The sequence below is a fragment of the Gopherus flavomarginatus genome, chromosome 1 (genome assembly GCF_025201925.1).
Source record: "Gopherus flavomarginatus isolate rGopFla2 chromosome 1, rGopFla2.mat.asm, whole genome shotgun sequence".
Classification (NCBI taxonomy): Eukaryota; Metazoa; Chordata; order Testudines; family Testudinidae; genus Gopherus; species Gopherus flavomarginatus.
The window spans coordinates 159,023,972-159,045,148 of record NC_066617.1 but is presented as its reverse complement, the minus strand read 5'-3'; the positions used below and the strand labels follow the sequence as shown (position 1 = coordinate 159,045,148).

At 41.7% G+C, this 21,177-nt stretch overlaps 1 protein-coding gene across 1 annotated transcript in view; it reads left to right on the top strand.

The window, feature by feature from the left end:
• Nucleotides 1-21,177, top strand: part of CFAP91 (cilia and flagella associated protein 91) — a 61,598-nt gene that overhangs the window by 1,032 nt on the left and 39,389 nt on the right. Inside the window, exons 3-10 of the mRNA XM_050962842.1 lie at nt 4,438-4,595; nt 8,894-8,977; nt 11,207-11,263; nt 12,315-12,496; nt 13,200-13,377; nt 13,872-14,029; nt 14,296-14,478; nt 14,603-14,745. Coding sequence (XP_050818799.1) covers nt 4,438-4,595; nt 8,894-8,977; nt 11,207-11,263; nt 12,315-12,496; nt 13,200-13,377; nt 13,872-14,029; nt 14,296-14,478; nt 14,603-14,745 — 1,143 coding nt within the window. The remainder of the gene's footprint in view (nt 1-4,437; nt 4,596-8,893; nt 8,978-11,206; nt 11,264-12,314; nt 12,497-13,199; nt 13,378-13,871; nt 14,030-14,295; nt 14,479-14,602; nt 14,746-21,177) is intronic.

Below are 21,177 nucleotides of genomic sequence, written 5' to 3'. Positions count from 1 at the left end.
TTACCACATTCTTCCTTATATTAAAGGAATATGACTATATATTGTGATAGACCCTGGCCAGTTGGGTACAATAAAGTAGTAGAAGGCAGATATACCGGCCACTGGATTAGCAGTTTTCTGTTCCCTGACTGACCAGAGCAGGGGCTATTTATAGACTGATGAGAACACCTGACTCCAATTAACCTGCAAAGAGTCAGGTGAGTCCATTAAGGTAATGTGAACACCTGACTGTAGTTACGGCCCTTTTGATACTATAAAAGGGCTCATTCCAGCCAGTCTTGAGAGAGCCAGAGGAGAGGAAGTGTGGCTGAAGGGTTGGTTAATGAAGACTCCCTTAACGATGATTTGAGGGTGTCCTAAGGTAAGAGTGAAAAAGGGAGAAGCAGGAGAGCTATGGGAAAGTGGCCCAGGGAAATGTAGCAACTCTGGCAATGAAAGGTTGGCTGTCAACAGCTGCTACCATTGGGGTCCCTGGGTCAGAACCCGGAGTAGAGGGCGGGCCTGGGTTCCCTCCAACCTGCCACTACAGCAACGCCTCCTGGGAAGGGAAGACAGGCCCTTGTCAGGACAGGAGACTAAACTGTTCTGAAATGAGCCCTAGAGACAACAGAGACTGTGGGAGTTTGCTCACCAACCTCCTTGCTGGCTTATGATGAAAAGGGCTCAGTAGACTGTAACTCTGGTCCTAGAGAGAGAAGGGCTATGTGAAGGGTCACAGTGAGCTACTGAGGCTAGCATAAACCGCCTAGAGGGGCGGGACCCACAGGGACAAGGTCCGAGCTCTACCACAATATGTAAAAAATGTGATTGCACTTGAGCAATCTTAACTTCCTTAGACCAGCACAAGCTCTGTAAAGCAAGGAAAACATTTATACCAAACACAAGAATAGTTTAATAACCATGGCCACCACTGTCTTGGGTTGACTTTATACCAGTAGTCTAGAAATAAACAGTTCTCTATTCTGTTCCTAAACCCGTAAGTCATGTATCAGTGCTTAAGAATGGGACACCGCTGGATACCTCTGACAACTAGTCTATGGCTCGTTAAGGAAAGTTTTAGACACAATAAAAGAATTGGGTTATTGTGCCGTTTTTTTTAACAGAGCACTTGAATTGTAAGTAGCGTTTCACACAATGCCTCTTACTTATCTTGATAGCTGCAGGTGAGCCATTTAGGCAGCATGCAAAAGAAAGAGGGATGTGGTATAACTCCAGGGGTTGACAAACAAGGACCTTTGGTTTTGTCATCCTGGGTTTATTCAGACTTTTTGTGAATGAGTAGGTTGGGAGGCATTCAACTCTTGATGCACAGCCCTTCTAAAGCAAGCTGATGCCTTCCATACAATGGAGCTAATAAAAATGCATTATTCAAAGCCTGTTTCCTGTCTCCTCCCTCCCACTTATCCTAAATACTTTTTCTCTGAAGTTGTTCGATGTCCTCTATGGCTGTGTCTACAGTACTAGCTAGTGGTGGGATTCTAGGGTTGACAATTTTGGTTGGATGGATTCCTGGAGGTTTCATCACATGACATAATCTTTAATTCCTGGAGACTCCAGGACAATCCTAGAGGCAACTCTATGGGATTCCCACGTTGCCTACATGTACTCACAGTACCTCTGGGGGTGGGATTCTCAGGTTGCCTAGATGTACTTACAGTAGCTTAATGAGACCTAGTGGGAGTATAAATAGTTTAGCCATGGTAGCACAGCTAAGCCATGCCGAGTATGTACCTACGGAGTTCAGCTGGATTTGTACTCAACGCAGCTAAGCTGTGCTGCTGCCCATGCTACCATGACTACGCTAATTTTATATTCACACTAGCTCTAATTGATCTAGTGTGTGTATGCCCCCATTACTATAGTATCTGTAAAAGCAGCAAAGAGTCCTGTGGCACCTTATAGACTAACAGACGTTTTGGAGCATGAGCTTTCATGGGTGAATGCATGCATGCATCCGACAAAGTGAGTATTCACCCACGAAAGCTCATGCTCCAAAACGTCTGTTAGTCTATAAGGTGCCACGGGACTCTTTGCTGCTTTTACAGATCCAGACTAACACGGCTACCCCTCTGATACTATAGTATCTGAGAGTCACGTAATCTGTATTTATCCCCACAAACCCCTAATGAGGCAGGGAAACACTAGTATCCCCATTTTACAGATGGGCGGCTAAGGCACACACAGTAATGTGACTTGCGCAAGGTCACGGATGTGTTTTCACTCAGGCTTTGTCTACACTAGCACTTTTGTCAGCAAAACTTTTGTCAGGCAGGGATGTGAAAAAAACAGACCCTGACTAACATAATTTTCACTGACAAAAGTGCCAACATAGCTACTGCTGCTTGTTGGGGTTCTTTAGTTAAGCTGGTGGGAGAGCTCTCTCCTGCTGGCATAGAGTGGCTACATGGGAGACCTTACAGCAGTGGTGCAGCTGCAGTGGTACAGTTGTGCCTGTGTAGTGTATGTAGTGTAGACATTGCCTCAATCCCTGTAGGTCAAGGATGTAAATGGCATGATGGGAATCTACCAGTTACACCGAGTTGTTGACCCTGTTGGACTCTGCTGTCACTATGGTTTCTGGTATGGCTTCCGTGCAGGTAGCAAAGAGAATAGAAATACCCACAGATCTTTCTGTCACTTCTAGCTCTGAGCGCATTTTTTGTTTAAAATGTCTGATGGTGCACCAGAAACACCAGACTTCTGAAAGGGAGCCCTTGTATATTGGCTGCTACATATCCAGCCTATGTATGGGGTATTCCCTCTTGTCTGAAAACCCCAGAATCCAAATTTAGGCCCAAAGTGCATCACTTACTTGAAAATCTCCCCTTCATGTCAAAATCCCTGTTTAGCCAAATAAAGCCCATGTTCCACCATCCTATTTATTTTTTCCTTTTGATTTGTTTAAAATGTGCTTATCCAAAGCTCTGACCATCTGAATAAGCTGCTGTCTGGTATATAATACAAAACAAGATGGCTTTGAATTCTGGGGCTATAATGTCATCTGATGGGATGAGGATGATTGGGAAATGCTGTCATAAAGTTATCACAAACTTTGAAAGTTGAGTCCTCCTTCAGGAAAATGAGACAAATGGTGCCAACATTCAACCTTGCAATCTATCGTTAAATGCTTAGTCATAATGAGTCGTCATATAGAGTAGATTGTATAGATCTTCATAGTATGACACTTCCTTTCTTACGTACTTTGATGAATAGTGAAATACAGATGCTCCCTGGGTTACGCAAGACCTGACTATGCAAATTTGCACTTACGGAAAAAGTTCCATAAACCAGAAATAGGATTTTCAAGTTGTGGAAATTTTTGTGTCATGTACAAATATACGTTTTCGACTTGCGCAAAATTCGAGTTACACAAGGCTTTCCGGAACAGAACGATTGCATAAGTCAGGGGGGCATCTGTAGCACAATGTTGACATTTAGCATATGTCTGTACTGCAGTTGAGAAGTGTTATTCCCAGCATGGGTATAGAGCAGGGGTCAGCAGCCTTTCAGAACTGGTGTGCTGAGTCTTCATATATTCACTCTAATTTAAGGTTTTGCATGCCAGTAATACATTTTAATGTTTTTAGGAGGTCTCTTTCTATAATATATAACTAAACTATTGTTGTATGTAAAGTAAATAAGGTTTTTAAAATGTTTAAGAAGCTTCATTTAAAATTAAATTAAAATGCAGAGCCCCCCAGACCGGTGGCCAGGACCCGGGCAGTATTAGTACCACTGAAAATCGGCTTGTGTGCTGCCTTCAGCACACGTGCCGTAGGTTGCCTACACCTGGTATAGAGACTTCTGCTATCTCTGCTTGAGCTAGCATGCTGAAAATAGCAGTGTGGATGTTGAAACACAGGCTGGAGCTTGGGTTAGTCTCCTGAGCTCAGACTCCAGTGGTCAGGTGGGCTTGGACTCTGGCAGCTAGCCAGGCCCACAGGGTCTGTTTACCTGCTCTGGAAATCACACCTTCCAGCTGCAATGTAGGCATACCCTTACAGTACATTAAGTGGGCTCCTAAGTTAACACCCACTGAAATAAATGGGGCAATTCATATCTTAAAGCTGATTTCAGGCTTTCTGCCAACTTAAACAAATGTAGCTGCATCAGTTATACTTAGGCCATATTTTCAAGGATTTCTTTGCAGCTACATAAGTTGATACTTAGCCTCTCCATGCCCCTGCCTTTTAGTCCTGTATGTTCCTCATTTTGGGAAGCACTCTTTTACTGATTGATGTCATTAGAGCTTGTCGTCACCTCACCACCCAGATTTATAGCTCTGTAATTCACAGTAACTTGTTTAATCTCTATATATTTCTCATGCCTTGTTTACATATAGACTCAAAAATACTAGTTGAAGCGATGCTCTCTTTAGTGTTTTATGGAACTGCTAAATAACAACTGCCATTTCTCTTGTCTACATATTAAAATTAGAAAAAGATGCCGATTTTTAAAACCATGTTTAGCAGCCTGATCCATTATCCCTGGTACAATCTGCATTTGGAGGAAAGAAATCCTGTGCCCCCATTTATTGACCAAAGGTGGAGAGGCAGGGCCCAGCAGCACCTAGAGGTTCTTCAGCAGCTTTCTAGGTAAGTGTCCTACCATTGGACTATATTTTAAATATTTTTTTTTTAAAGCTCTTGTTTTCAATGTGAGCTGTAAAAACTTAAGTAGCTCCAGCCTGGATCACTGAAGTGATAGTCTTTCTCCTTTGTCCCTCCCAGGCTGAAGCTGACTGGATTGTCCTTGCTGTGCAGCCCAAGGGTTTATTTGGACTGGACTACGGCAGGGCAGGGCCACCCGGGGGGGGGGGGGCAAGTGTGGCAATTTGCCTCAGGCTCTGGGCCCCGCAGGGGCCCCCATGAAAGTTTTTCGGGGCCTCTGGAGCGGGGTCCTTCACTTGCTCTGGGGGCCCTGGAAAACTCTCTCACGAGCCCAGGCCTCCAGAGCTTCTTCTGCTCTGGGTCTTTGGCAGCAATTCAGCGGTGGGGGGTCCTTCCACTCCAGCACCTGCCACCGAAGTGCCCCGAAGACCCGCAGTGGGGAGTCCTTCCGTCCTGGACCCGCCGCCAAAGTGCTGGATGTTCAGCAGCAATTCAGTGGCGGGGGGACCCAGGCCCCCTGAATCCTCTGGGCAGCCCTGGGGCAGGGCCTTCTTAGTGCAGGAGACCTGTCTGAGGAACTCTCTCCTGGAATATGGCCATTAGGATCCCAGTTCAGCAACGTACTCAGCAAGTGTTTAAGTGCTTTAGTGAATCAAGGGCTGGAGTCCCTCTGTAACTGTATTCAAGATTCTGTGTGAGGCCTTCCTATTTAGGTCAGCATCTGACCATTTACCCTCCCTTTTTCGGATGCCTCATCTTGTTTGGTCTCTTTTTTTCTTAGCCTGCCTTATTTGTTTTGACTAGATTTGCTGATTACCTGGTCCATTTGGACTAGAGTTGTTTTAAATACAGTTTTGTTGTTTTTTCCCTTATGCGAATCTAGGACACTGTACAACAGGTGCTATATCAGTTAACAAAATAACACAATATTATTTTGAATAACATGTTACATCTAAACTTACTTCCCAAACCACTTCAGAGAATTATGGTACAGAGAAAGAGGGAGCTGAGGATAGAGAGATTGTTCCAGTCAGACAATATGAACTGCAGAAGAAAGAGATTTTGCACCAGCTCACATGGAGGAATAGAAAAGAGAATAGTGCTAGGCATGCAGAAAGAGTAGGGAAAGGAACACAAGGTTTGAAAAGTACAATAGGCTGTGTCATGTCTGTGGAGGGGTTTAAAATCAAAGAGGGCAAATTTGAATTGGATCCTGAAATGAATCGAGAGCCAGTGGAGTAAAGTAATGTAAGGAGACACTTGAGCTTGTCAGAAAATGGGCAGCACTATTGAAAGAGCTGGGACTCAGAAAGGCTATTTGGAAAGGCTAGACAGTAGCCGCACAAGGAGGGATGTTGGCCTGGATGAAGACTTCACAGGGGTTTTTTTTAAGCATACAAGAACCAATTATTTACTCTGTCGAATCTTTATGTTACACTTTCAAGTTTTAAATATCACTGCCGTGCTCTTTTCCTCTCAGCTTATTTTGATCAGAAGTTGAAGCTTGCCAAATTCAGATTTAAGAAATAAGATGTACATTTTTAAAAATTGGAACAACTTACCAAGGCCCATTGTGGACTCTCCATCACTATCTGACAACTTTTAAATCAAGATTAGATGCTTTTCTAAAATAGATGTGCTAGTTTAAACAGGAATTAATTTGAGGGAACTCCTATACCCTGTATTATACAGGAGATCACACTAGATCATCGCCAGGGCCAGCACTACCATTTAGGCAGCCTAGGCAATTGCCTAGGGTGCCAGAATAATTGGTGGGTGCCATTTTGCCGGAGGGGGCGGCAGGCGGCTCCGGTGGAGCTGCCGCAGTGGTGCCTGCGGAGGGTCCGCTGGTCCGCGGCTCCGGTAGAGCTGCCGCAGTGGTGCCTGCGGAGGGTCCGCTGGTCCGCGGCTCCGGTGGAGCTGCCGCAGGCATGACTGCGGCAGCTCCACCGGAGCCGCGGAGCACCGGACCCTGCGCAGGCACCACTGCGGCAGCTCCACCGGAGCCACGGGACCAGCGCGCGGGGCGGCGAGATTGCAGTCCGCCTAAGGCGCTCAAACCGCTAGCGCTGGTCCTGATCATCGCAGTGGTGCTTTCCGATCTTATCATCTTTGCATCAGCATGAAAGTATCAGGTGACAATAGCACTGGCTGTTCTCACATTTACTTCTTGCACTAACTCTATCAACAAGCTGCATCTAGACTCTAACCTGGTTTTGTGATGCATCTCCTTATGGTTGAAAGTGATTGAGCTTTAAAATATAATTAACAGTAATGAAACAGTGACTGTCAGAGTGACATGCAGGTTTCCATACCTATTCTTGTTTAGTGATTCCCAAAGTATATCTCATCATTTTACAAACTAAAAGGTGATTTTTTTTTTCTAACTTTGTGCACCTCAAACTGCACCCAGGACTTGAAAATCTAACTGGGCTTTTTCTGCCTCTTATACTTCCATTAGTAGTAGTTTTGCAACAGGAAGTTAATTGACAGTAGAACTGCTTGAAATTTGTTGAAATTTGAACAGATTTCTTAAAATAAAACATTAAAGAAATTAATTAATGAAAAATGTCCAGCATCCCCATCATCAGCTCTAGTTGATAGTGTGGCTGATGCAAGAGGCAGAACGTAACCCAGATTGCTCACCAGTAGCTGTGTTGGTTTTGCATGGCTAACAGGAGTGAATGCTTGTTTGTGTCAGTAAAGTCAGCAGATGTAACTCAGAGATACACAAGGAGCAGATATGTGGAGTAAGAAGGGGCTATTTGCCCAGTCCCTATTATGGCTATAGCTGTACTATAATGAGATAAGTAGCTTATGCTAAAACAGTTAGATCATGAAAATAAGTACCCGCATGTGCTGAATGAAATAAGAATCTGGATGGAGAAGCACTCTGACATGTGGAGACAATGCCAGTAGCAAAAGCCATCTGCTCAATTAACCAATTTGAACTGTAAGCAAAATTTTGCAATTAAAGGTTTGTCAGAGCCAAGAAAGCATTTCAGGTTCAGATACCAGCATCTTGACCCAAATATTATTTTGTTGCAATACATCAGGTAATACATCAGGTGCTGGGAAAGGATGATTTTAAACAACCTCTGCAATGTATTGTACGCCAGAGAAGGTTGATGAAGTCTCATTTTGTCCAGTGTTTGTGGTAGTGGTTGGCTTAAACTATGGGTCTCTGAGTTCCAGAATGCAACTCTTGAACCTGTGATATGAGGTTCTTGGACTCAGCAGATCACAGCAGGCAGTACTCTGTTCAATCCAAATAGTCAAACCACATTTCCTACTGGTAATCTGTCTGTGTAAGCCACACCTCTGGATTTAAAATTAGGGCAACAACAAACAGCTTCATTTTATATAAATTAGTTTCAGGCTTCTGGTAAGTTGCCAAAGATAGTCTTAAAAATGGCTAAGTGTGACCTTTTTGAACTTGTGGAATGACTTACCTAGGGTTCTTAGCTGGTGCCGTGGCATGAGGTTTTTCAGGGAACTCTTATTTCCTGTCTGTAACCTCTTTCATTCATGGTCTCTTGAGCTCTCTAAGTAATGTACAACCTCTAAGAAGACATGGACAGGAAATTATACAGTCTGTTGCCCTACTTCAAACTCAGTGTAGGGTTCTCCAGGATGGAAAATTGCGGTGGTGGTGGGGGGAGTATTGGCTATTTTTACAAAGGCTGTATTCCAGCCAGTACACTCCTTAAGCTATCCGCAAGGTCAGCCTAATTCTTTACTGGTGGAGAATGTGGAATGAAAATTTTAGAGCCAGTCTGTCATTTCCAGGTTTGATCAAAATCTGTGTAGCCATTTTTAGTTAGAGAGGGAGACTCTTCTCCTTCATTTGCTTCGTCCCCTCCCTTGTATTTTGTACCATACAAATATATTCAGATTCTTTTGCATGCCCACATATACAAATAAAAGTAACAGAATTTTACAAATTCAGATTTTCCAGGTGGTTAATCTTCTTTGAGCAATAGTCTCCTGTCCCGAATTTTATTTTAACAGAAGTAATAAATGACTGACTTTATATATTCACAGTGTGAAATTTTCATTAAGTTTAGAGCTGCAGTGTCATGTGACAGACTATAGAGTAATGTAAACTCATAATCTCGATCTTACTTATGCAGATATAGGTGTTTGCTGCTACTTCATTATAGAGTTTGAGGTGTATACGTTTTGATGATGCATTGAAGTATAGTTAAAACAGTATCTTAAAAAAAATCAACTGCTTTGAACATACTCTCTGAAAATATTTTGATCTGGTTTTGGCTTTTTAGATCTCAACCTTCTCTTCAGATTCCTCAAATTGTGTATGAAGATCCTGAAATTAGTGGAAGGAACCGCTACAAGTATTTTGAACGGTAAGGAATGAATTAATGACTACCATATATGGAATAGGCCACATTCCAATCTGTCACTTTGCCTCTGACACTGGTGTAACTCCAGTGACATCAGTGGAGTTGCTCTGGAACACTGTCGCCATTGAGATTAGAATCCAGTCCGTTGTGTGACCGAGCACTGAAAAAATGTGAAATACTTAACTTGTGTAGGCAAGTTCAACAGCCAGTCTGCTTAGTAGTTGCTTACGCATAGCCTTTGGCATTAGACCCAGTCATACCAAGGGAGAAATGCAGCTGACCCAGCTATTGTGGTTTTCCAGTCTCTTGGAAATATAAAAGAGGGATTTTTAACTTCAGTTTTGCTACCACTGAAACAGGCAGAGGGAACTACAATTTAACTTTTCATCATAAGAATGACTCCTCTTTCAGAACCACACCTCCCCTAGAATTATACTGGAGTCCTGGCATTGGTTTCAATTAGTATAGGACTTGAAACAACTGCTAAATGCCACGATACAAGAGTTTCCAGTTTGGCACATATTCATGGCTCGTGTGCAGGCTCAACTGCCTTTACTTCTGGGGACTTGTGTTATGCTATTAATGAACTTAGCCCCTTTTAAATCCAGCACATTTTGTTAGTCTGGTAAAAATTAATCAAAGATGTTTAGAGTTATTTTAGCAAAAGGAAGACACAGACTGGCTTGTTCACTGCCACAATTTTAACTTAAACTTTTTAAAAGCGTCTTAAAGAGGCTATTAGGAATGCTTGGTAATGAAACTAGGTTAATATTTAGTCTCCTCTGACATGGAAATTCCTAGTGTATGTTTCTAAGCAGGAATTATTAATCATAGACTGTCAGGGTTGGAAGGGACTTCCAGTCCAACCCCCTGCTCAAAGCAGGACCAATCCCCAGACAGATTTTTGCCCCAGATCCTAAGTGGCCCCTCAAGGATTGAACTCACAAGCCTGGGTTTAGCAGGCTAATGCTCAAACCACTGAACTATCCCTCCCACCAAATAATAGTAGTAATAATAATAATACTTAGGACTTCAAGCACATTTCACTTTAAAACTATCTTCCTGCACTGAAGGAAACAATCATATTAGATAAACTTAAAATATGATGGACCTTTAAAGCTGATTTATGTCATAGGATTCCACTTCCGGATTTAAAGAAACCCAAACATACATACAATCCCGAGAATACACTCAATAGTAACCTTATTTTGGTAACTCTCTTTCTGTTCAACCCCAACTTGAATTACAACATGATTTTAGCAGCTGCTATCTTGAGACCTTCCAGCACTCAAAATTTATTATATAGTATCTCAGAAATTAGAACTTGAGGACACAGATCCAGCCATGCTGTCCCACTACCCCAGCTTAGTGTTTAAAGAGTTTACTGGCCTAGTTTAGCAGCCATTGTCTCTGAATTTTTTAGCATTAACAACTAATGCTTTAATTCTTTGGCAGATAGAATTCAAAGCTGTTTTTAGGTGGGAGAAATATATATATTTTTTGGAGGGGGGGAGAGTTAGAAAGATCGGAGTAAGCTGAAGAGGGGAGACTTGTATAAAGAACAGTGAACATCACAATAAACCAGTGCATAACTTTATAAATAGTGAATGTGAATTGGACTGTCGTCACACACACCTCATATTATGTGAAGGTTTTCAAGGCAAGTGCTTTTTTGGTGGGGAGAAAAATATGTAGTAATGTACAAGGGGAGAACTTTGTAGTGGGACAGTATAGTAACAGACCTACATCTGAGCCAACCAGTCTTCATATTGTCTCTCTCAATCCTAACTAAAATAAATATATATAATATGAACTAAACCATTAACAATGTTGGTCCTGATTCTCCTCTTCTCACCCCACTGTAAATCAATGGTGAGTCCCTTTAAATTAATGGTGTTGGGCCAGTGTAGGAAGTTGCTTAAATTAAAAGCAAAGTGGGCGCTTTGAATGAGGAAGAATTTTTCCATTTTGATAGAACAACAGTTCTCACATATTGGTTAAGAAATAATGGCAGAGTCTCTGTAAGAGATTAAAGAACTCCTAACTAATATGTGTTCTTAAACGTGCAGAAACAGATCCTTAGCTGTTGTAAATCAGCACTGAAGTCAGTGGCGCTACACTGTTTTACAACATCTGAGGATCTGGTCCACAGTTTTGCTAAGCTGTAATATTGTGTTATTGTGCATCTTACTCCCATGGCTGTTGTCTTAAACATGTTTTCTCTCTTTGCAGACCTTTCATCCCCTTTCATAAGCCATTTCCACTAAATGTTGCTTATGCAGTGGCAAAGTAAGTGGTGAGGTTTAGAAAAACAGTTACAACAGGTCAATCTTTAGCCACAAATGACTACAGGAGACTATTATTTTTAAAAGTGAAGCAATAGTGAGAACTCATTAAAAGTTCAGAAAGAATCTGTCCACCAATATGAAATCCCAGAAAAAGCAAGTTAGGGCCAGATGCCTACAGCTTAGTTCAGACAGTGTTTGGGATCTGTAAGCAGCACCACATGGTGCAAGAAACAGAGAGACAAATGTCTGAGTCTTAGAGGAGAGGAAATGTCTGATATAGCCACACTTTGAGATGTTTGTTGCTGATTTTATCAAATGGGTTGCACTACTGTTTGTTTGCATACAATATTCTTATATTAGGATATCCTTGGTATTCCTAGGGGTGGGGTGGGGAAGCAGGGGGGATGACGACACACCAAATTCAGACGTGACATAAACGAGTACAGCTCCCAGTGAAATCACTGGAATTGTGCTTACGTATGGAGGAATTGAATTATTTCCTGTTTGTATTGAAAAGGCACAGGGATAAGTTAAAATACAGCAGTCCTGCTTTATCTTGTATTCTTCTGTTAATTGTTTTTCAAGCTACACCCCTTTCCAATAGATTTATTTTGCCTACCCACTGAATGCCAGATCAGTGCAAGTTATTACACCAGACATGAAACTTACATCATTGTTTATCTCACTGTTGAATTTGGCCCAAATACTTCCATCAAGTTGCAGCTACTTGCATCAGGCTACATTTGGCCCTTAATCCTTAAATACAATGCTGTAATATACATATGTGTTTAGATACTTGCATGTAACAGTTTAAGCTTCTTGATGCAGAAAGATCATGGTTTAGGTTCACGTAGGGAGGGATTTTCAGAAGTGCTCAGCAAAGGCCTAACTGCTCTCACTCAAGTCAACTCCATTGATTTCAATGGGAGCAGAGTTAAGGTAAAGCTGAGCACTTTTGAAAATCGCATCTGTAATGAATATTATCTCAGGTTTTAAAACATTAATGTGACAACATATACAAAAACATGTTCTGGCTTGTGTTTGTTTTTTAGAACAGAGCCATATGTTTACCCCTCCATCACCAGTGACAGATCACGCTCCCCCACATCACGAACTCTGGGTACACAGACGGATTACCGGGATGGTGAAGCTCAGACTGACCCGTATTCCCCAGAATATGTAGTACCTCTGGGTTCAATCCCTGAACTGCTGACACTTGCCACTCTCACTTGGGGTGAGTTGGAAGAACCAGAAACATTTCTTTACAATAATTGTGCTCTCTTCCCTTGAGAATGGCAGAATTGCTGTTTCTCTCTGTCAGATGTCAGTTCTCTCAGCTTTAACATTACCTTGCCATGTTTCATTGGGATATATCAGTTTATCTAGCTTTAAAATGGGTGTAATAAAAATATTTACCTACACAACAGGCCAGTTGTGAGGCATTTTGTAAGATGTTTTTAGATCATTTAGTTAAATGGCAATAGATATTGTAAGTGCAAATTATGATGATGATTTTCATTTTTCTTTCCACTACTATGAATGCCACCTGCCTCCAACAGTGGTAAATGCTGGATGCTGCAAAGTAAGGTGTCTATCCTCAAAATGTATCTAAATATGTAATGCTGTACCATGGAAGGGAAGTTTCTTTCTTACATTTTCCTGCCCCCAAATGGATCTCTTTATGCCCAGGAGCAAGAGGAATTACAACCGCCTTTTTAATGTTACTATAACCATGGTAACTGCAGGCTATTCACATTTTAAAAACTCACTGAGCTAGTTGCCTTAGATTTGTTAACTTCCATCTTTCAAGTATTTAGTCTCTATTTACTGTAGGGTTTTCTACTGTGCTCATCGCTATAATAGCTTTATATGTTACTCATGGATATTGCCCTGCCCCACAGTCTTTCTAAAGAACTACTGCTTCTTTTCCCTGTAAGGGCGGGGTCTTCCAGCAGGACAAGCTGAGGTGGAGATGATTGAACGTGCCCGGGAGAAACGTGCCTGGGAAGCAACTCTGCCACCACTTAGTGATCTCTCACAAACTGAGAAGAGGAGGAAGATGATGGATGACATGGAAAGGAAGGAATGGGCCTTTAGAGAACAGGAAATAGAAAAGTAGGTACAAATTATATGCAGTGTTGCTCTTTCAGTTGTAAGGAACCTAGGTGGAATTTGAAATCAGGTAGGTCAGGGGATCGGCAGTAGGATGCATGAACTTTTATCTCTAGGTTGCGTATTCATTAGTGACTGAAGGTCATCATTTTTTGTAATTTGAGTCCAGTTCCTCAATTCATCCAAAAACCCACCACCACAAATGGCACTCTTGTTGGTGTATTCAGAATAGAGGTAATTCTGAATGGGCATGGAGGAACCAAACTGAAATTGAAGTACACTGATTTTGGGACACTTTTTGGTGAAAGAAGCTATTACCCAACACCTTGCACCAAGGATAAACTCACTTTTAAAAATGAAAAGACTAAAATGTTGTATTTGCAGTCTGGATGTATTTTACAGATAGGTCATTAGGTAAGTTGTGTTTAAATATAGCAGTGCGGCTTGGGAGCTCTATGAGCACCTCCATTTATATCATGCCTCTTTTTCTCTTGAAGATTGCAAGATGTTCGACTGGAAGTTTTAAAGAACCTTTTGAGGAGACGAGAGGAGGATCAGAACGAAGTGGATGTCAATCGCTTGGACACCCACTGGTTTAACCGTCAGCAAGACAAAGAAGAGAGAGTGAGAAAAATTAAACATGAACATATAAAAGGTAATTTGGAGGATAAGGAAAATTATTATAAGGGGGACTTAGTTTCCATACCAAGCTATCTCCCTCCACTCCATTTTTACAAGGCTGAAGCTGTGTATTCAAGATGAGGGCATCCACAGACCACACGGTAAAACTCCTTGGGCCATATTAGTCTGTCGTCCACACTTCTTACTAGAGGAATGACAGCCTGACTGAATTTCTTAGGTTATGACTTTTTCAGAACTGTTTGTGTCAGGGAATGTCTCATGGTTGCAATTCCTTTTCAGCAATGAGAAAGCTGATAGCTAAAGGGAAGAATGTGGAGGGGAAGTTGGAGAGACGAGATGTCATCAGGGACTATACTGACTATGCGTCGCAGCCCTATGGACCTCTGTCCAGAATTGGTTACTTTCCGGACAACCATTCTGAACGTTATGTAGTAAAAAACCACTTTCTTAACACCTATGAGGGTAAGGCAGCTTGGAAAATCTTAAATTAGATATTGGCTAAAAATGTTGGCATAAGTGTGTACAACAATTCAGGTATCTCTCTCTTCTTCCACCCTGTCTCGTACTCCCACTCCCCCTTTTCTAGGATTGCTTGAACTGGAGGCATCTCTCCCACACTCTGTTACTCAGCCCCAGACCAAAGCGCCGAAACCCAAGACTACCACCACTAAAGAAGGATTTATTAAGCGGACTTCTAGGCTAGATATGGAGCTGGCACAGGTTCACCAGGTACGGTGCTGCAGCCAAGAGCAAGCAAATTCTTTCTAGATTTGAGATGCACCTTACATGGAAGTGCAATTGGGAAGGCACATCTGTCAACTATCTCCAAATTCACTTCCTAAATTCCCCTCTTAATGCTTTTATAAAGACTGAAATAAGGCCATCTTCAGGGAGAGAACATATCAAACATTAATAACTAGCAGGTTGTCACGTGGCGTGATGGGTACTGTTCTGAATTCAACTAGTCTCCCTTTTTTTTTTTTTCTCTTTTCCACATTTTCCGTCTTCTGTGCCTACCCTGTGGAAAGCTTCCTAGTTTAGTGAAAGGAGTAGCTTGCTTTCTTTCCCATCCCCAGTCATTCACGAACATCCATTTTTCCTCCTATTTGTTTCTTTGGCCCTATGAAAATGTGATAGGATTGTGAAATCTGATGTAAATCAGCAATTCTCCTCCTCATGCTTGCCTTCTTTTCCCCCATCCCTTTAAAATATTTAAAAAATACGGCAAACCTATTGGTTAAAATGTCAAATTATTATTATTTAAATCAATGCAGGATCAGAAGTTTCAAAATTCTGCACATCTGAAGTAAAGTAGGTCAATTGTCCCAACTTATCCAAATTGGATTAGAACAGAGGAAGCAGATCACTGCAGTTACCTAACAACTTAGATAAGTATTGTCTGATTTTCTGAATACATAAAATGCATATGCCGTCACTACAACTGTGCAAGCAAATCTGTTGTCCACACATGTAAATGACCAGTGTCAATTTACATTTGAAATTAGGTGAACTGTAAGGCATGCATCTTGTGTTGCAATTACAGACTTGTGTTTTTGAAAATCAGGCCTATTGGATAAAGTATTCCTAAAGTAAATAATATTTATTATATACACAGTTGTCAGTTTTATTAGATTTATCTTCAAATCCAGTTGATAAGAAATATTTAGTCATGCATTGTGTGTGTGTGTGTGTGTGTGTAATTTTTTTTCTTGTTTTAGTGTAGCACAATAATATATTTAATACAGGCAGTAACTTTCTGTTAATAGAACTGAAATCTTGCGTTGAAATAACTACCATACTACCTCAAATTCAGTCATCTAACCTTATGATAGACTGTGTTGGATTTGGTCGCTACTTGGAGGGAAAATTTTCAAGGAAAAAACTTGAGATGTGTAGGAAGTGCTAAGGAGCTATCTTTTATGGAATCAGTACTGAACGAATGCCCCCTACGCTTGTAGACTGTATGCCGGGGTGGGCAAACTTTTTGGCCTGAGGGCCCCACCTGGGTATGGAAATTGTATGGTGGACCATGAATGCTCATGAAATTAACACTTCAGAGATATTCAAATAAACTTTATTGAAGATACACTTTGGAAATAAACATAAAACCTTACTTACTATTATAAATATACCATCATAACATATTACAATAATTAACCAAACTTACCCCCTTTCTACGCCCTTTCTCTCTAGCCTGGATTTGTTGGGCATCAGCTTCCAGTCATTGCAATTGAGATTCACCAGCCCCCTGTTCTCAGAAATCTCCTCCCATGTAGGTCCTGACAGCCCACAACTTTGAAAACTGTCACTGAGCACTCCCTGGCCAACTACTCTTTGTTTTATCTTCAACAATGGAAAATTAACACTACTAAAACATCAGAGTCACCTAAGCGAACAAGTAGCAGGCAAGTGGGCTTGCACGCTCCAGGCTCTGATGGCACAGGAGGCATGTTTGGGTTGTGCAGCCAGAGTAACATGCATGCCCTCACGCCCATCACACAAGCACCAGACCTCAGCCAGAGCGCGGCAAGCCCCTGACCCCGCTTCCCAGCCGGAGTCCTGGAGAAGAGCAGTGGAGCTTGAGGGCCAGATGAAAAGGTCTGACGGGCTGGATGCAGCCCACAGGCCATAGTTGCCTGCCCCTGCTCTATGCTATTGGAGGTGTCATGTGTCTTCTGCATAAAACCAAGGTCTTGACCACCTGTGGTCATGATCAGATGACCAGAGACTCCTGGCATTCTTCCAAGAGTTAGAGATGTTAGCTCATGGTTTTCTGGCTAAATTCCAATTTCAGCAACTGCATTGTCTGTCTGTCTGTCTAAAGGACTTCTTATGTTTTTGACAGACTATAGTGAAGATTCCCAAACTGTAGTCATGGATTACAAGTGATCCCCAGAGTTGGCTGGTCAGTAATGATGGCTCTTGTCCTTGGTGTCAGCTGAGAGAAATAGATGGAGAAGGGGAGACTTAATTCAGAGTGAAAATAGAGATAGTGGGCCAGATTCTTGCCTGGTATAAATCAGCATAGCTCCAGTGACTTCAATGGAGCATCACTGATTTACACCAGCTATGGATCAGGTCTACTGTGATGGACTTTTCAAAAACATCTATTTATTGCATTAAAAACACCTAAAATACACATTCTTTTTTCTGAGAAAATCTGCAAATCTATTACAATGGGTCTTACTCCTACCTGTGGTTACTTGGAGGCAGAGCCAGACCTGTCAATCAAGGCAGGATGGGGATGGCCACATCCCTGAAGATCCTGCTAGTCAGCTTGAACTGGCTCCATCAATGGCAGGGAGACTTAAGTTTTTCTGCTCCAAGGAACAAGGGGAAAAAAAGAATTCTTTTCTGATTGTTTTAATCTTAATAGTCAGCTTATTGGATTCTAAGCATGGTTGGGCTGTTGTTTAGCTGTGGGGGGGCTCTGCAACAAGATTGCGGGAAACTCCTTTCTGATACTGAGGTAGCTGGCTGCAGCAGCTTCTAGTGTAGCATGTCTGGGCAGGCTGTTCTGTCAAGAACACCTCACAGGCAGCCAGAGAAAGAAGTTGGCAGAAAAGGGTGCAAAAATGCATGGACTAACATAACCCTACTTGCTGTGGGTTGACCAAGCCCTGCCGCTTTCTTACTCTCATCCACACAGCCAGCCCTGGAGGGATGATAGAGAGAGCAACCCAGACTTGAAAAAAGCAGGCAGTAAAAGGCCTCTTGGCTTACCACTTATTTCTGACTGTTTACCTTGCTTTCTTTAGCAAGGTGTGAGTCAGCTCTTTTAGAGCTATTTCTGCAGGATTCGGTGAATCAACATGGCTGTGCCATGCGAAAGCTTCCTCTGGCCTTTTCTCAGAAAGGGATTTAGAGAGCAGCTATAAAGTTCAAGGAAACCACTTAGGGATCATCTTAAGAGTGATCTTTTCAAGTGTTACCCTTACTTCTCTAGCACAGCAGCAGTACAGTTCTCCCTTCAGATCCCCTCTTTAGTGGTAGTCTCCTTCTGTCCTACAAATAATAGGAGGAGGGAACCTTGTAAAATCAGAATATGCTCAGTGGTTGGGCCCTGAGAGGCTAATTAATCTTGTTTTCCTCCCTATAAATCTGAGAAGCAGTGGAGGAAAGGTTAAAGGCATCAGGAAGGAAGCTGCAGATTCTGAGCCCAGGAGTCACTTCTCTACAAAGGAAATTTCTAAGACTCGGTTTTCCCAGTAAAAGATGAGCAAGCCATTCAAGGACACTCTGTTCCTCCATCTCTTCCATTTCTAGTTTACCACAATACAAATTTTCCCATGGTAAAGGCTCTAAAGGGACAAAAAGGCCCAGGAAATTCAGAGGATACTCATTTGTCTTTCTGAGAGCATAAGCAGCTTTTTTCAGACTTGGGGCTAGATACCACACAGTAGAAAACTCAAAATCAGTTTTTTGAGAAGTAACCTGAAACCATTCTCCAGAGTATTAGGTGGACTCTGTATTCCTCCAGATACAAGTTCCTGTAAAAAAGGAAATGTGGGAAGAAATGGGAGAGAAGCTTGGCTTACATTTTAGAATTAAATGACACACTCTAAAACCAGGGTTATTGGCATCTCCCTCTTCCTCCAATTGAAACCTCAGAGTATGAAGACTAAAACGCCATCTTCTTCAAACTAGGATAATTGATTTCCTAGGGAACAAGAAGGCTTAGGGCTCTAGTCAATCCTCTTGCCAGTACCCAAAAATGCCAAAGTCTGAGGAGTGCTCAGCTGGAAATTCTTGAACAGATTCCTGTTATCACCACAGTTCAGGATGGATACCCTGAATTCCAACATAGCAACAAGTTCTAAAGAAAAAAATCTATCACTAATTGATCTTAAGAACACCTATTTGCACTTATTACACAAGCCTCTCAGAGAAAATCTCTCAACTTCACATGCAACACATAATGTTACCACTATGCTGCTTTGCTTTTGGCTTACCTGCCTCTAAGGATGTTTTCCAAAGTATTTTCTTTGGGCAAAAAAGGGTTTGTATATACCTGTGCTAAGACGACCTGTTCATTGGAGCACACTTTCTGGAAAAGGCCCATAAGGGAGCCGTCACACAGTCCAGATTGTATTCTGTAATAACATGAATTTGTCAACACTGCCAACAGCTAAATGATGTCACGCAGTCTGTCACTTCTGGACATAGTCATAGATGTCAGATTATCACATCTGACAGGTCTGTGATGTCTTGGATAAGAACGAAGGTCTCTCACACCAACATACCATTGTGAGAGATTCCAGTTGTCTTCTCCAGAAGTTGCTTAATCTTTCAGGGTCCATCATCCCTGTCCTCCTTTGTGCTGTTGCCTGGGGGAACTCAGAAGGTCACTGTTAGTTGGAATCAGGGTTAATTGGTAAATTGATGCCAGTTTCAAGAACAGGGAAAATCATTCATGGAACAACTTAATCCAAAGTTAATGACAAAAGATTAGAGTGATTAAATAGGTCGTAAGAGCTAAACCTCCAGTCCTGGTCAGCCAAGATGTATCAGTGATGTCATACAGTGTCCGTAGCTACAGTCATGCATTTTCTCTAACGGCCAAGAGCATAACTATCCTTTTCTGTTCAGTGTTCTCCAGGACAATGAAAAAGGGGCACAAGTGATCTGGGTGGTCCCACATTGTCCAGGGTGGTCCTGGTTCTTGTATCTAATCAGCTGGCACGCACCACTCAGTTCTGTCTCCTCTACAAGAAGGATCTACTCTCAAGGAAAATATTTTGCACCCAAGTTCAGAAAAATTGTCTAACAACTTAATATGTGAGAAGTATTAATTAAAATGGGATATTCAGATGTTTACACTTTTTACCCTGTTTGTGGAATACTTTCTCAAGGTTATCTTAAAGGGCCTGGTGTATATGTTCTTCAGTCCACTTTCCTGGCTAAATTCCCTTAATTTTTGCCTTTGTTCTCCTTCTCTAGGGACAAATAGAATCCCACTGAAAGGTCACCTAAGCCTCCATTTCCTTAAGTCAATGGTTCTCAACCAGGGGTACGCAGAGGTCTTCCAGGGTGCATCAACTTATCTAGATATTTGCCTAGTTTTACAAGAGGCTACATAAAAAGCACTAGCAAAGTCAGTACAGACTAAGATTTCATATAGACAATTACTTGTTTGTATGGCTCTGTATAGTATACACTGAAATATATGTACAATATTTATATTCCCATTGATTTATTTTGTAATTGAATGGTAAGTATGAGAAAGTAAGCAATTTTTCAGTAATAGTGTGCTGTGACAGTTCTTTGTATTTAATGTTTGCTTTTGTAAGCAAGTGATTTTTAAGTGAGGTGAAACCTGGGGGTATGCAAGAGAAATCAGACTCCTGAAAAGAGTACAGTAGTCTGGAAAGGCTGAGAGCTTTTTTGCTGGTTCCTTGTTCTGTTTTCTTCATGCAACATCTTTGTATTCTCTGGCTCTGAATAAAAAAGTGCGAACATATGAGGGGAAAAAACTTCTATCTTCAAAAGTTTCTGAAATGTACCAGTTTAGTTATCTAATAACTGAAGCTATAACAGCAGTATTTTTAAAATTTTATATGGATTATAACCAACAGAGCTAGATATTTTCTGAAGTGTACCCTGCATTCAATATTGATTTTTAGAGCCCTCCAGGTATCAAGAGTATACAGTTGTGAATGGGAGGGGAAGTGTTCTGAAACTTTATATAAGAGGAGATGTGTACATGAGACTCTAAGATTTGATTTAGACTGAAGAAATTTGCAAATCTGTGACAGGATTCCTAGGGTACAACCTGGAACTGTGGGACTGCTGTGCCCCCTTAACTCTCCAGCTGAGGCTGTCTCTCATATTGCTTTGCCAGTGACAAGCAGCAAACCCCTCCAGGTGCTGTCCACCAACATGCAGAGGTACACCTAGCTAAGTTGCATGAATGATCTCCAACTCACTCTTGAGCTATACACAGGGAAACACCAGCAAATCTCCCAAGCCCTCTGCCTTGCACCACAGAAATATACCTTCTTACACTGCTCAAGACCTTTTCTTCAACAATTCAAGCTCATTAATTAGTTTGCCACTCTGTCAAAGGATAGTGGACATGCACCAGCCTTTGTAATCTGAGCAGATTCCCCAAGCACTTTAGACAATCTCACTGGTAAGGATAAAACATGAAAATAAGTTTAA